This window comes from Oncorhynchus nerka, linkage group LG10, assembly GCF_034236695.1.
Source record: "Oncorhynchus nerka isolate Pitt River linkage group LG10, Oner_Uvic_2.0, whole genome shotgun sequence".
Taxonomy (NCBI): Eukaryota; Metazoa; Chordata; class Actinopteri; order Salmoniformes; family Salmonidae; genus Oncorhynchus; species Oncorhynchus nerka.
In genome coordinates this window covers 48,472,921-48,488,386 of record NC_088405.1, presented here as the reverse complement: position 1 = coordinate 48,488,386, position 15,466 = coordinate 48,472,921, and the positions used below count along the sequence as shown (strand labels likewise).

The window sequence follows — 15,466 nt, the reverse complement described above, 5'->3', positions numbered from 1 at the left end:
GCCTCTCTTCATATTCACTCAAGTGCATTCCAAATTCACCGCACCCCTTCTATAGTGATGTAAATGAGTGGGCTGGAGGGAGGGAAGTTAGGAGCAGATTTGCTTGTGAAGAAGTTTTATAATCACCAGCTACCAGTGGGATAGGGAGTTATTTCAAGAAGGAACTCTACAGCAGTATCTCTCTTCTCATTGTAGTTTAAAGCCCATCTGAAGTCGTGAGTTGGTAGCAGGATGTTTTTGCGACGATTTTGTTTCCATCTCTGACAATTTGTTTTATCATTATTGTTTTCAACTTCTGCTTGGGATGCTTGGTTGACATTACACAGCCGGTGTAATTTTAAAGCTCTGTTCAAACTTTGTATATTTCGTTTATGGTAAATATGTATAACATTATAGAGCACCAACTCAAGTCCTCTGTTCCTTCACATCATCCTGGAACAGGAATGCCACCTGCGAACGGATTAGGGGGGCACGAGGGCGGCCACACAGGTTCCAAATTACCGACAATCCAACCTGACCCAATGGACAAAGTCAAGCGGCCCATGAATGCCTTCATGGTCTGGTCTCGCGGTGAGCGACGGAAAATGGCTCAGGAAAATCCCAAAATGCACAATTCTGAGATATCCAAACGGCTGGGTGTCGCGTGGAAATCTCTAACAGACGCCGAGAAAAGGCCCTTCATTGACGAGGCTAAGCGCCTCCGCGCGGTGCACATGAAGGATTATCCGGACTACAAATACAAGCCCCGTCGTAAAACCAAACCGATGCCGAAGAACAATACTCTAGCCGCCCAGTATCAGATGTCGGCCGGTAACCACCTGCTGAGTGCGTCCGCGGCTCAGGGACAAGTTGGAAACCCCAGAATGGACGCATATGGCTGGGGCCACACAGGGGGCTACACTGCGGCGATGCAGAGCGAGGCGCTCGGCTACAGCCAGCAGCTTCACCGCTATGACCTGTCAGCACTTCAGTATCAGTCCAGCATGGCCCAGGCCCAAGCCTACATGAATGGTGCCAACGCATACAGGTGAGTCTAGATTGTTACTTTTTCTATGATTTTAATGGCTGTCTACAGTTTATTCAGAAATATTTTCTTTCCTATGTACCATTGGCAGTTATAGGCCTAAACTGTTTTTGGATATACAAAACCCATGGCCAGGTGGTTTTATTGGCGCTAATAGTCTATTTCCATCTTGTCCATTTATTTTTGGTCAGTGACCCTTTTGTGACTTTTTGAAGTCAAATAGTTACTCTCATTAGTTTGTCTCAATTGATCAGTAACCCAATCTCTCTCCCTCAGCCCCATGTCCTACAACAGCAGCCCCCAGCAGGTCAGCCCAGTGATGTCCATGGTGAAGCAGCAGTCTGATGGCCACAGCATGTCCCCATCCCCCACCGGGCCCCACAGCCCCCTGCAGCAGCACCACCACCAGGCCCACCAGCAGCACCAGACCCAGCGTGGTATCCAGGTCCAGGGAGACCATCTCAGGGACATGATCAGCATGTACATGCCTGGGGGAGATGCCTCAGAGGCCCAGAGAGGGTACTCTGTCTCTGCAGCAAACATCCAGCAGCATTACCTGGGAGGGTCAGCTCCACTCACCCACCTTTGAATTCCCTCTCACACACCTCTAAGATGAACTCACTCACCAACTCGCACACCTCTGAACTGAGACATTATACTGATTCAATCAACCGTGTATCATGTTGGTTGAAGTGCTGTCGACTCCCCTCCTGACTCTTGTTGGTCCCTTATCCACATCTGACCTACAGGGTCTGACACTTATTGTGGAAGTCCAGTAAGATGGATGTTGGCAAACAACGTGATCTGACTTGATATGCTGGCATTGACTGGTGGCAGCCCAATGGGGTCAGTAAATGTGCCGGGATTGAAGAAAGAAAATAATAGTAATTTTAATACAAAGATGAGATCCCTCACTGACACAGACAATATTTTGTGACAAGATGACGATGTCGTCATCATTGGTCGTTGAATGGTTGAGTGGTTTCAGTGTACATTCCAGTTGGAATGCCTTGATGGTTATGAGTGATTCCAAACCCCAGATATTGTCCCATTCTGCTATTTCTCTAAACCTACCATCTAAAAGAGTATTAATGACTGCAATGGGAACTCGAAAAGTTGAAGTGGAAGTATGACATTTTGTTTTTGTGAATTCTGAACAAAATGGCTTCGACATTGACAATCTCAAATGTTTCTCTCAGACAACTGCCATTTCTGTATCCGTTCAGAAAATGAATTTACCTCTAAATGGGTCTACACACCCTGTAATTTATATAAAAGTTAAATAGCAGTTGTTTTTCCCCACAACTTTTTGAAACACAAAACTGAACTGATATTTGAGGATTTTTGTTATTGTTTAGTTTAAATCGATGCTGCTTTTCTGAGGTTTAGGCCTTATTTACCGTTGTGAAATGTATTGAATTCATGTTTTATTAATACCCTTATAGTAAGGGTATTGTTATTTCAAGTCACTTGACAAGAATGATGTAAAACAAAAAAAAAGTAATAAAGTGTTATTATTTTTCTATTTTCTACTGTCACATAATGTGCCTATGATAAATTCCTAAAACTAACACCATTTACATAAAACATAACTGATGTCTTCCAATGCAACCGTAGAATAAACTCAAGGCCTATATGATTTAACATGGAGATAGTCTAAACTTTCACCAGGCCTTTGCCCGCTTCTCTTTCCCAACAGAAAAGGAGAGTGGAAAGCCATCCAACTCCCGAGCATAATTACCCGTTTCGGTAAATCTCATTGTTCCCTCGCTGCTTTAGAGCATGCAGGTGCACACAGTAAACCGTGGTTCTCAGCGTGTCTTATGGCTGGCTTTGTCCTCTTTTCTCTGGGTGCCCCATGGGGCAGAAAATTAGCGTTGCATTGAGTGCCCCTTCTTCCTTATCCCACAGTCCAGGCTTAACCCTTTCCCTGCCCCTCACCATTCTCATGGAAATAAGGTCTGCCATCACATCACTGACTGACTAGTCGAACTAGGCTAGGGAATGTCGTAGGGTAGGACATGGATTCATATTAACGGACAACACACTTTTGTGACAAAACCATTTCCTTAGCTGAAGACAAAGTTAGTTTATTTGAAAAAGATTGTCTTAATTGGGGCAACTAGGAACATGTCAACTAACGGAGTGCGATTCTGCATGTAATCTGTACTCTTGGAGGAAGGGGGGGTCCACTTTTCTGAAGAAATCTCTTAGCAACGAGCAGTCTTCCACAGGTTGTTGTTACCAAGGGATACCCCTGTCACCAAACTACCCCCTCCAGTTAAATGACTATGCCATTCCATAGACACTCTTGTCCTCTTGCATCATAGCAAAACACCTCTAAATCTACCAACCCAACATTCGTTTGTAGATGTAAAATTATGTAGGCCTAGACGGCACAATACAAAAATGTTATAATATGTAATTGATAGTTAAACATTGATCTGTGAGTCTCGCAAACAGATGATGTTAAAACACAATGTGTGTGTAAGGGGGTATACGGTTAAGATCTAGACAGAAGGCATTCATATCTGCTCTCAATTTTTTTCTTCACATTTGGTCTGTTCTTTCAAATTAGTGCAAAGTAGAAATTGTGCAAAAAATATTGAATTTTAAAAGCCTGTTATTTACCTTTATTTAACTAGGCAAGTCAGTTAAGAACAAATTCTTATTTTCAATGACAGCCTAGGAACAGTGGGTTAACTGCCTGTTCAGGGGCAGAATGACAGATTTGTACCTTGTCAGCTCAGGGCTTTGAACTTGCAACCTTCCGGTTACTAGTCCAATTCTCTAACCACTAGGCTACCTTGAATTATAATATAAACCACATGGAAAAATTCAATATGTGATTTTTTAAAATATGAATAAAGACTTGCTAAAGTGCCAAAATTCTGCATTTAGACATGTCCCTCTGTGCATCCTCTGATTTCTAGGAGGATTTTAACCCACCTTAACACCAACATTTCTCCAACTTTCACCATCAATGTAAAGCCCTAGTTATCCTGTGGCTTTGACCTAGTCATTTCTGATGATTATTTGTTTAATGTGATTCATTTTAAAGGTCAACCCTGTTACATGAACTGAATATCTAATTTTAATATGGTTAAATATTCCTTTTACATTTATTTTACAAAAGGAGCTAATAAGTGTTAAGCAGGTGAGCTGGTTCTACTCTTTTTTTTGTTTTTTTGTTGTTGTGGTGGAAAACTGAGTGGGTCGAGCGTAACACGTCAACCCTGTTACCCATAGACAGGCTAGAAATGTTTTAACAATGTGGTTTTTTTGGTGAAGCTTGCATTCAATTGCCCCTCCCTGTTGCATACGACAAGCTTCCATTCCCCCTGTCACAAGGGGATTCATGGCTGATTTAAGATGAAGTTATCAACCCTGTTAATATATTTGGTTCTTAATAGACACTTATTATAGTACATTTTTAATTTCAAATACTTGTTCAATTGTTTTTTTAAACATTTTTTGGGGGTTAGAGTGAGGAAATGAATAAAACTTGTAAAAGCAAGAGCCACTTCCATGTGCATTGGGCAGACAAGGTAGTTTTACCCAAGTCATAATGAACAATGTTTTGGTGGCAGGCAGGCAGAGAGCAGGTGAATGCTTTGAGTGGGCGTCTTCTTGCGTTAGTAGAATGGCTGCCACGCTTCAGTGCTATGTCACAAGAGGGGGCTGGATCTGCAGCATATTTTACCACAACTGTGAACAGTCACCAAAGATCAGGGCTGTGCTCTGTCACGGGTGACAAGCTGGCATGGGCAGCCGTTTGTGTGTGTGTGTGTGTGTGTGTGTGTGTGGCAGGTGAGAGTGTGTGAATGTTTGTGTGTGTGTGTGTGTGTTAGTAGAATGTGTGTGTGTGTGTGTGTCACAAGAGGGGTGGATGTGTGTTTGTGTGAACAGTCACCAAAGATCAGGGTGTGTGTGTGTGTGTGACAAGTGGCATGGGCAGCCGTGTGTGTGTGTGTGTGTGTGTGTGTGTGTGTGTGTGTGTGTGTGTGTGTGTGTGTGTGTGTGTGGAGATAGGGAAAGATGTTGTGTCTGGCTCCCACATAGTAATCCTTTGCCTCAGAAGTCATTAGCTGGTCAAAGCAAACAGTCATCTCCATTTTCTACAAGAACAAGGTGAAAACACTCAAGCACTCCACAAAATAGCTAAATTACACGTCATTTGGCAATCAACTGGCAACTGATGAGATGTGTCGAAGCAGTAATAAATCGATTCCTGTTACGTAAATGATTTCAGAGAAAGCTGGTGACTGTCGGGTTGACTAAATTTATGATGGTTAAGATTTTGGTTTGGAATAACCAGCTGGAACGATGTACTGTTGACAATCTCTTACCCCCAAAACTGGGCTGATTTTGTTCAAATGAATCACTCTGACAATTATCTTCTACCCCCATTCTATAAGCATTGTAAGGTGTGTTTCCAGTGTAAAGTCATTGCTCCCCTCCCACCACCACCACACTTTAGTTCTCACAGAGAGAGGGACCACCCTAAGGTTGGGCTGGACTGGTCTATCCAGTTCTCAGTCTCCCCATGACGTGCCACACCACACAAAGCCAACACATCGAGGTCAACAACTCACAATTCCCGCCCAAGAAACATGGCGGGGAGTTAGCACAGGTGTTCCTCAAATGAATGCACCGGTAAACCCACGTTTTGTTCAGGCACGCAAACAGATCCTTTTTTTGTTTTGTTGAGTTGATCCCTCCAAAAACTTTCACAGCACTCAACTGATTCCTTAGAAAGGCTGGCTGTGCTTAGATGTTCTTTTGTATACACACTTTCATGGAATTGTCTCTTAATTGAATTCTAACGCGTTACAGTCCTGAAAATAGAATATTCTTTTGGAAACCCTAACTGAACAAAAACGTGGACAAGTATTGGCCGCAGGGACATGGACACAAAGATCCTTAGATCAGAGCTGTGAAGGGTGAGTCTGTACACAGCACATCAAAAAGCAGCGCAAAGGGCATAGAAACTCACTGACGCATTCATGCGTCAGAGAGATTGGAGACACATGAGCTTGTACAGGTAGATAAGGACAGGACAACACATTGGGCTTCAAGAGTTCCAGCAGATATGAGCCAGTCTAGATATGAAGCTTAACTTCAAATGAAGACCTCCCAAGATGACCTCCCCAGGTGGAAAAAACAACAATTGCCACAGCCTTCCACACAAACAAATAAGATCATTACATGTTTGCACCCACACAGTGACACTACCTTTCTCATTAAAGGCCTAGTGCAGTCAAAAACATGATTTATATATATTTCCACACTATGAGGTTGGAATAATACTGTGAAAATTTAGTGTAAGAGCTGTTTGAAAAGACTGCCTGAAATTTCTGCTTGTTTTGGTGGGAGGGAGTTTTGGCCTTCTATGGTGACATACCCATGCGGTAAATCAGTTAGACCAATAAGAAAGAGAGTTCCAACCCGCTGCCAAAAACAGCTGTTTTTCAGTTTTCCCCCTCCCCACTCAGATAGTCCCAGCAAAAGTATTACTTGGTCTTTGCTCTTTGCTAAGTAGCTATTTGTTTCTTTTTTAGCATTGTAATTGAAAACAATCACAGTAAGATTGTTGCCCAGAAATGATTTGATATTCAGATAATAATAAAAAACCAGCTTGTAACGGCCATTGGTGGTGGAAGAAGGTGAGGACCAATGTGCAGCGTGGTAAGTGTCCATCTTTTTAATAAAGTAAATGAACACTGAACAAAAACAACAAAGTGAACGAACGCAACCGAAACAGTTCTGTCTAGTGCAGATACAGAATCACCCACCAAGAAAGGACCAAGCAGCGTGGTGACGAGAGGCAGCGATACCTGGAGGATTGGACTTGGGAGGAGATATTAGATGGCAAGGGACCCTGGGCACAGGCTGGGGAATATCGCCGCCCCAAGGCAGAGCTAGAGGCAGCGAAAGCCGAGAGGCGGCATTATGAGGAGCTAGCACGGCAGCGCAACAGGGATGAGAGGCAGCCCCAAAAATCGTATCGGCCGGGCTAGAGTGGGCATCAAGCCAGGTGCCATGAAGCCGGCTCAGCGCATCTGGTCTCCAGTGCGTCTCCTCGGGCTGGGGTACATGGCACCAGCCCTACGCATGGTGTCCCCGGTTCGCCAGCACAGCCCAGTGCGGTCTATTGCAGGCTCGGTGCTCGAGACCTCCAGTGCGCCTCCACGGTCCGGTCTATCCGGTGCCTCCTCCACGCACCAGGCCTCCGGTGGCAGCCCCCCTCACCAGGCTGTCTCTCCATCTCCTTCCTGCAGGTGCTCCCACCTGTCCTGAGCTGCCAGAGTCGCCCGTCTGTCCTGAGCTGCCAGAGTCGCCAGTCTGTCCTGAGCTGCCAGAGTCGCCCGTCTGTCCGGAGCTGCCAGAGTCGCCCGCCTGTCCGGAGCTGCCAGAGTCGCCCGTCTGTCCGGAGCTGCCAGAGCCGCTCGTCAGCCAGGAGCTGCCAATTCCGTTCGTCAGTCAGGAGCTGCCAGAGTCGCCCGTCTGTCCGGAGCTGCCAGAGCCGCTCGTCAGTCAGGAGCTGCCAGAGCCGCTCGTCAGCCAGGAGCTGCCAGTTCCGTTCGTCAGCCAGGAGCTGCCAGTTCCGTTCGTCAGTCAGGAGCTGCCGGAGTCGTCCTTCACTCCGGCGCTGCCGAGATGCCACGGAGGCGGTTGAGGAGGCGGACAAAGACTATGGTGGAGTGGGGTCCAGGTCCCGCGCCAGAGCCGCCACCGCGGACAAACACCCACCCAGACCCTCTCCTATAGGTTCAGGTTTTGCATCCGGAGTCCACACCTTTGGGGGGGGGGGGGGTACTGTCACGTTCTGACCTTAGTTCCTTTGTTATGTCTTTGTCTTAGTATGGTCAAGGCGTGAGTTAGGGGGGTTTGTCTATGTTCCGTTTTCTATGTTGTGTTTGCTTTTGCCTGGTATGGTTCTCAATCAGATGCAGGTGTCGTTAGTTGTCTCTGATTGAGAATCATACTTAGGTAGCCTTTTCCCACTTGTGTTTCGTGGGTGTTTATTTTCTGTGTCTGTGTGTTCCACACGGAACTGTTTCGGTTAGTTATTTCAAGTGTCGTTTATTGTTTTGTTTCAGTGTTTGCTTGATTTAATAAAGAGCATGAACACGTACCACGCTGCGCATTGGTCCTCCGATCCTTACTACTCCTCCACGTCACTGGACCTAGGATGTTAGCGCATTCAAATGTAAAGCTGGCCATGATGCCAAATACCTGATTGCTGTAGGGTCAGTCCAGTAATAGAGTACAGTTTGGTTAGAGTAACTTGGTCAAAATAAACTTTTAATTTGACCTAATTTTAACATTGTCATAAAGAGCACATGTACCACTTCATAAAAACATGGTTTCCCATCTCAAGGGCTTAAATAAACAAAATTACTATAGTAAGTGCCAATAAAGTAACACGATTGAGGTTCTCATCTGAAAAACAGCCATAAAAATATATATTTAATAATCACCTTGTGACAGAGGAAATGGAAACTTGTGTTCAACAGGGAGGGGCAATTGAATACTTGCTTCAATGTTTTTAAAATGGTTAAAAACCTATCTATGGGTAACAGGGTTGATATGTTATGCTCAACGAGTTCAGTTTTCCACCAGAAAACAGAAATTGGCCAAAAAGAGTAAAACCAGCTCAACTGCTTTTACACTGATTTGACCATTACGTTCAGATTATTTTATTTTTTAAAGGAATAGTTTCACCATATTAAAATGAGAGTTTAGTTCACGTAATAGGTTTGACCTTAAAAATGGAGGGACAGACATGAATTAATCACATTAAATTATAATCTTCAGAAATTACTTGTCAAAGCTAGAAAATAACTACGGCTTTACAATGATGGTATAAACTTGGAGATGTGTTAGGGTTGAGTGGGTTAAAATCTTCATAGAAGTTGGAAAAACATGACAAGTACGATAATCAATTCAACAGTTTTAATTACAAGAAAAGTCAACAACCCAATCCCCATATATGAGCCAATGGAAAAGAAAAAATTGCAATATTTGTGTTATTTTTATTGGAAGATTATACTTCTGCTGAAGCTTTCCTCAAGATGACATGAACATTGTGCTTTGTCTCTCTCTAGAGGCATGAATGAGAATCGCAGTACATTTGTCTCGTAGCAACAAAACATTCACTGACAGAACAAGTACGGTTCATATAGAGTATTATATTTTGTGACCTGAAATGTTATGGACTAAACTTTGCCATAAAAGCACCTCAAAACAAGCATGCGCACACGAAGGAATGTGATTGAAGTAACATTGAATATTTGGTACCATTTACTATAACAGTAGGTCCTTGGATTGAGTTGTGGTTGACTATTACTCAGTTTTGTCTTTAGTGCTGCCAGTCTTGCAACACCAGGAGCAGGCAGCTGAGGGCTTAGCACCCTCAGTTTTAATTGTATGTACCTATATGAAAATAGCAAATAAGTTCAAATGATTGAATGACAGGTTGGCGCAAAACCTGTATCTCCGATGTGCTGTGTCAGCACAATGGACAGAGCGCGCCACAGTGTGCGTAAAGGGGCTATGGGAAGTCACTTGGGTAGGCTAAGGGAATAATACGCCTCCGCCTATAATATTTGATTAATAAGATCGGGGGTCACGTTTACCATTGAAGTTGCTTCACTCAATTCTGCCTCACGCCCTACCACTACAGAGTTTAGGTAGCTTCTTAGCTAGCTGTAAAAAGCGTTATTGTCATTAGGCTAGCAAGAGAGTGGCTGGAATTACTGCAGAATTCCAACGCAAGAACCCAAATTACGCCCCTGGGTATAGCGGTATGTTTCAGCATATGAATAGCCACATTCTATTGTAGTTCTTGGTAGCCTATTGGTTTTCGTAGTTGTAAATTGAACTGCACGTATTGGAAACGTGTTTATGTTTGGCTGGCATTGCTTAATTGATGGGTTGAATTTACGTGGGTTGAATTTGAGCCACAGGAGTGTAATTGTGCCATATCACAACGTGTTGCTGTACTCATGAGCGGCATGGTTTTCCATGTTCGAAGTGGGCCTATTTGTTTGTCAAGAAAGCTGTGCAAGGCTGCATCTCACTGTAGTTTACTTATCTGTATCTCCAGTCACCCTTTGTTTACTGCATTTATTTACTGTTAATGTAACTAGCCTAAATATAGATTGATAAATGCATGACATAATCTGATATTTTGTTTGCTAGGCCTACTGGGTACCACCGTTTTGTTTGCATTCATTCATTCGCAGTTGTGTCTGTATTCTAAGCCAAATAAGGCTATTCAGTATTTTTGTTTGCATGCATGAATAACTAGGCTACGACTTTCAGCACCTTGTTTGCATTATTTTGGTAAAGCACGGCTGCATTCACATAGGTTGTTTGTAATAGGTGAATTACCCTATCCGATTACCCTATCCGTCCATTATATTCATTACCAAAACAGCCTTGCTTTAGTGTGTAGGTCACTGACCGTTGTGCTGATACAGCGCAGTGGAGATTGCAGCGAAATCTGTAGCCTACCTGTCACCTCAAAAGCACTCAATCAATGTTCTCGTAGTCTCAGCATTTGAACTTTGTTTATTGGGGTGTAGCGTCATTAAGCGGAATTCAATGTCATTCCAATGCAAGAATCCCCCCAAATTGTGCCCGATTTCAACTGCCCCCTCACCGATCTCACTTTATTCTGGCGCCAGGTCTGCAGCAGTGACAGGCACATGGGTCAAAGTGGAGACAGAGATCTAGTCTCCAGTCTCCTACAGAGAGGGACAGGACCAGGGGAGGAGAGAGAGATGAGGGGGATAAGGGAGGAAAATGATGAGGAAGAGAGTGAGAAGGGAACAGAGACGCATGAGTAAAATGAGAGAACAGGGTCAAATACAAAGAGGATTTGAAAGGGATGTGATGATAGGGATTATTTTAATAAGAGTAATACAAACAGAGAAACACTGCTTTCACCTTTTTCTAAGTGTGTGTGTGTGTGTACCCGTAGAGAGGTGAAGATTACAGCCAGTGAACCAGTGAAGACCAGGAACACAGACAGAGGTGACAGCTGGCCCTTGTTGCCATGGCAGTAGTTCCTGTCTTGATCACCTGGCCAAACACACCCAACATAACAAACACTCAGCAGCCAGTCTGTACAAGTCAATATAGGCAACTTATTATAACCCAACACATGCAGTTAGCTTCCTCTTAGCAGTCAGTCTGTAAACATCTACAGACACATGTTTATTATGACCTAACATAAGCAGTTACCTTGCTTGTTTTCTCACCATTGACAAAGACCCAAAAGCCTTGCCTTCCTTTGCAGCAAACTAATCAAATGTTGTACTTCTTCTCCTGCTTAACATTTGCACATGCATTCTTATCACATAGGCCAGCTCCTACAGTATACCATCTGCTGACTGTACCGCAACTGCCAGAAGCCTTCCAGCTGATTATATTTCCATGCAAATGGACAATAAAAGCGTTGTATGGTATCATACCCGACTAGCAACAACAGCCAGCGCGCTGGAGGCCTGCGTTGCAGAGATTAAATGTTTATGGACCAGAGAAAAGGTCAGCGCAGAGGTCAGGAGCAACATCACACCACTGTAGGCCAAGATTAACAACACACCTGCAGGAAACAAGGACAGTTAGGACACAGCCACTGTACAGAACATAAACACATTATTCCTGTGAAATGTAGCCTAAAATAAACTGTTAGGCATGAACCATTTATGTTGTACTCCCATGGCTGACATATTGTTCCTTTTACAAATGGGGTGGTGAATTGCCAAACTTTATCTGATCGGATGCTTGTGTTAAAAACATTTCAGAATTACCAGTATTGATTTAAAATGTTATCTGTAGGCAGGGACTCATGCACATTAGAAGCACACATGTATACAGAGGGGAGTGGTCATACGTTTGAGGGTGTTACTACTGTAGTGTTGGATGAGGAAGCTCATGGCCAAACTCTGGATCGACATGAGTAGTCTCTGCCCAGGCTCGGTGCAACAAACAGACAGACGTGGAGCAAATAAAGATACAATGGTTTGTCAATTGATTGTTCATACTCGAGGGGGAAGTTGTTGGTGATGCAAAAGAGTACAGGACCTGTGATGGCATAGACCTGCAGTAGGACAGACCACCAGTTGATCCCTGATTCACTCCTGGCCTAAAGTACATTCCACAACTGAAGGGAGCTTGTGCTCTAGAGAAGAGGGATGAAGGGGCATAACCCGAGATCCTCTTTATGTTTTTAATGGTAATTTGTACCTTTATGCAATACTTCCCTTGCTCCGGATAATAGTCAAAAAACCTTCACCTTCACTATACTCCATCTTCTTCCATACTGGGTATGTGGATTTATATAGCCCTCTCTCTCTCTGGCAGCTATGACCTGTTTCCATGAACTACACAGGGACCTGCACAGATATCTTCCATAAAGGCTCATAGTTCTAGACTGCCAAGGGGTCAGAGACCCCATTTGGTCTACATAGAACTCAACTGAGACATCCTTCCCTAGCTCTACTCTCACTTCCTGTTTACCCAGATTAAGTGATCGTTTGTATTTTGTTATTACAACATCCTCATCTTCTACACTGGGTCAAGTTACCCCCTGCTTTCTCGGGTGGGTCGTGGTGTATTAAGAATATGGCTCCCACAACCAGACAGCTCAGACCGACCAGTACTCCTGTAAAGCTCCACCCCTTCCCGGAAAATACATCACCAGCTAGAGACCAACCCACACTTTCACTTCTAACGAATCTTCGTTAGAGAGGTAACCTCCGAACCTTATTGGTATTCGGTTCTTCTCCTAACTCTGTGATTTTTCGACAGTGTCAGCGTGTCTTACCCTCCCGCAATGTGTTATATGAACCCAGGTAGCACTTTCAGCTATTCTCACCGCAAAGGCTGTCACCAGGAGCATGGTATGGCCCCTCCCACTGTGACTGCTTCCAGTTCTATTTCTTTAGTGATTGGACTCAGACCCAGTCTCCTGGCAGAATCTTGTGTGTAATCTCCTTCTGTAGTTCTCCTGTTGGGCATAAAAAACGGGTGTGTTTACTGAACAGTTTCCTCATGTGTTCTGCTAGTATTTTCTGTCTCTACGACACCGTGTTCCGGCCTTCCTAATTCTGGCATTCTATATGGTCTTCCAAATACTTTCTCAAATGGGGATAACCCATCTTTATCGGGGGTTATTCCTATAGTCATTAACACAATAGGTAAACACTGTATCCAATCTTTTACCTGTACTCATGTGCGTTTTTCTAAGCCTGTTTTCTGTCTACTATTATTCTGTGCACAAATAACACAACGTGAACAATAAAACATTTTAAAAAGTTAGTTATTCCGTATGCTACAAAGTGTTATCTAATTATCTCTACCATACCATCCCTCCGGTTGATACGTGGCTCTGCCATTGTATCAAAACAGCAGCTTATCTAAACAATAATTTTGGCAGTATGGGTAACTTATTAAAAGGTCTGAATAAAAATTCAGCATAATGCCACAGCATTTCCTAAACTTTACTGCTGTCACGTCTACTCCCGCTTACCTGGCAACCCTCATTACGCATGCCTGCGCCCCATCATGAGGCACACCTGGACTCTATCACTACCCTGATTACTTCCCTTTAATCTAGGAACTCCCTAACATCACTCCACAGGCAGTATTGGTTCAGTTTTCATGTCCAGACATTTCTCTTGATTTGTAACTCTCAATGTTCGTTATTATTAAACTCACCATCTGCACCTGCATCCTGACTCCTTGCGTCTGGTTACAAAATACTGCATCAGAAATTATGGAAGAATACACCATCTTTCAGACATTCGAGAAATAGGGTCATCTACTACACCAACACTGCAACCAGCTGGCTCTACTGGATACAACCATGGAGGAGGTCCTCCACGTTCTCCACCGCCTCGACTCCACCAGCGAGGTTCTCCATACCTCGGTCGTCAAAGTGAGCCAGTCCCCCAGCCGTCCGCCCAGGTCAGCGATGCCCGACTTATCACGGTACTCCTTCGAAATGCAGTGGCTTCCTACTCCAGTGCTCCCTCTATTTCCCCTACCAGACGGCAGCCCCCACCAAGATTGCCATGGTCATTTCCCAGCTGACCGGACAGGCGTTGGAGTGGGCTACGTCAGTCTGGGAGAGAGGAGCGGAAGAGTTGGGTTCCTATTAGCGGTTCATGACTCTGTTCAGGGCCATCCTCCAGAGAGCAGAGAGGGAGATTAGCAACTTTTTCAACTCCAGCAGGGTGTCCAGACTGATGTGGAGTGCGCCCTACCTTTCGGACTGTGGCAGCCTCCAGCAGATATAATGAGCCGGCGTTCCACACTCTATTCCGCAGTGGACTGCGCGAGGAGATCCAGATGGAGTTGGCATGTCAAAGATGGCAACCTATCCTTGGACGCTCTCATCTCGATGGCCATCCATGCGTATAACCTTCTTTGGGAGCGTCGGTGTCCACCTCGCCACTTGCCTCGCTCCTATGACTGTCCTGTGGCAGAACCCATGGAGGTGGGGGTCACGCACCTCTCTGCAGCGTCGCCGGAGAGAGCTGGGGCTCTGTCCCTATTGCAGCCAGGAGGGACACCAGCTTCAGCGGTGCCCGGTGCGTCCAAACCCGGGGTCCTCTAGAGCAGAGCGGCGGCCCTGTGGCCTTCCGTCATTAGGGTATTCCATCATCTCTTTCCGCCAAAAACTTTCTGGGTTCAATTTCACTGGCTGGCTTTCCCTCATCTGTCTCTATAGCTCTACTGGACTCCGGTGCCGCTGGGAACTTCATCAACCAGGCTCCTGACTCCTCCCTGAACACAACTTCTTACAAACTCTCCTCTCTTTTTCCTGTCCAAGCTCTGGATATGCAACCATTGGGATCCAGCACATTTACTCACGTCACAGCACCACTCACCCTCACAGTGGGACACAAGCACCAGGAAAGCCTTCCCTTCTTCATCATCGCACCCATACACAAAGTCATCCTCAGCCACCCACCATCTCCTGGTCAGAGAGGAGGATTACCGCCCGGGGACCAGGATGTCGGAAGACCTGCTTTCCCACACCCTGTGGTTCCACGTCGGTGAGGGTCCTGTGAGTGTCCACCAGCCCATCAATCAGTCCTTCCATATCGTTGGCCCGTGTTTTGGGACGTAGATGTGGACATCCGCCAGGCTCTGGAGAGGGCCGCTACTGCCACCTGCCCTCTGGAGTGCATCTACGTCACCAAGGGGATCGGAGATTGGTTGCTGACCTGGGCACACACATCCCTCGCTGCTGGACATCCAGGTATCACCCGCACCGCTCAATCACTTTCTTAAATACTGGTGTCCCACTTTGGCGCAGGACGTTGCACAACTTGCCAACTCATGTTCAGTATGTACTAAATCTCCCCGGCATGCTCCAGCAGATAAACTCTTTCCACTTCCCGTTGCTCAGCGTCCCTGGTC

The 15,466-nt window shown here is 45.1% G+C and overlaps 1 protein-coding gene and 1 long non-coding RNA gene across 2 annotated transcripts; one reads left to right on the top strand and one right to left on the bottom strand.

The window, feature by feature from the left end:
* On the top strand, positions 1-2,547 carry LOC115136388 (transcription factor Sox-19a-like). The gene is made up of 2 exons (XM_029671976.2): positions 1-1,027; positions 1,301-2,547. Exons 1-2 carry the CDS (start codon positions 372-374, stop codon positions 1,611-1,613), a joined length of 969 nt encoding a protein of 322 aa, XP_029527836.2. The 5' UTR covers positions 1-371; the 3' UTR covers positions 1,614-2,547.
* An 8,036-nt stretch (positions 2,548-10,583) lies between these two features.
* Positions 10,584-11,490, bottom strand: LOC115135420 (uncharacterized). The gene is made up of 3 exons (XR_003864500.2): positions 11,279-11,490; positions 11,010-11,116; positions 10,584-10,779 (listed from the first exon to the last, which is right to left on the bottom strand). It is a non-coding gene; the product is annotated as an uncharacterized LOC115135420 (long non-coding RNA).
* Between the last annotated feature and the right edge of the window lie 3,976 nt (positions 11,491-15,466).

Bases quoted from the DNA above. Each gene is read 5' to 3' on its own strand.
- LOC115136388 (XM_029671976.2), top strand. From the start codon at position 372: ATGGTAAATATGTATAACATTATAGAGCACCAACTCAAGTCCTCTGTT. The intron at 1,028-1,300 runs GTGAGTCTAGAT...TCTCTCCCTCAG, and splicing joins AATGGTGCCAACGCATACAG to CCCCATGTCCTACAACAGCA.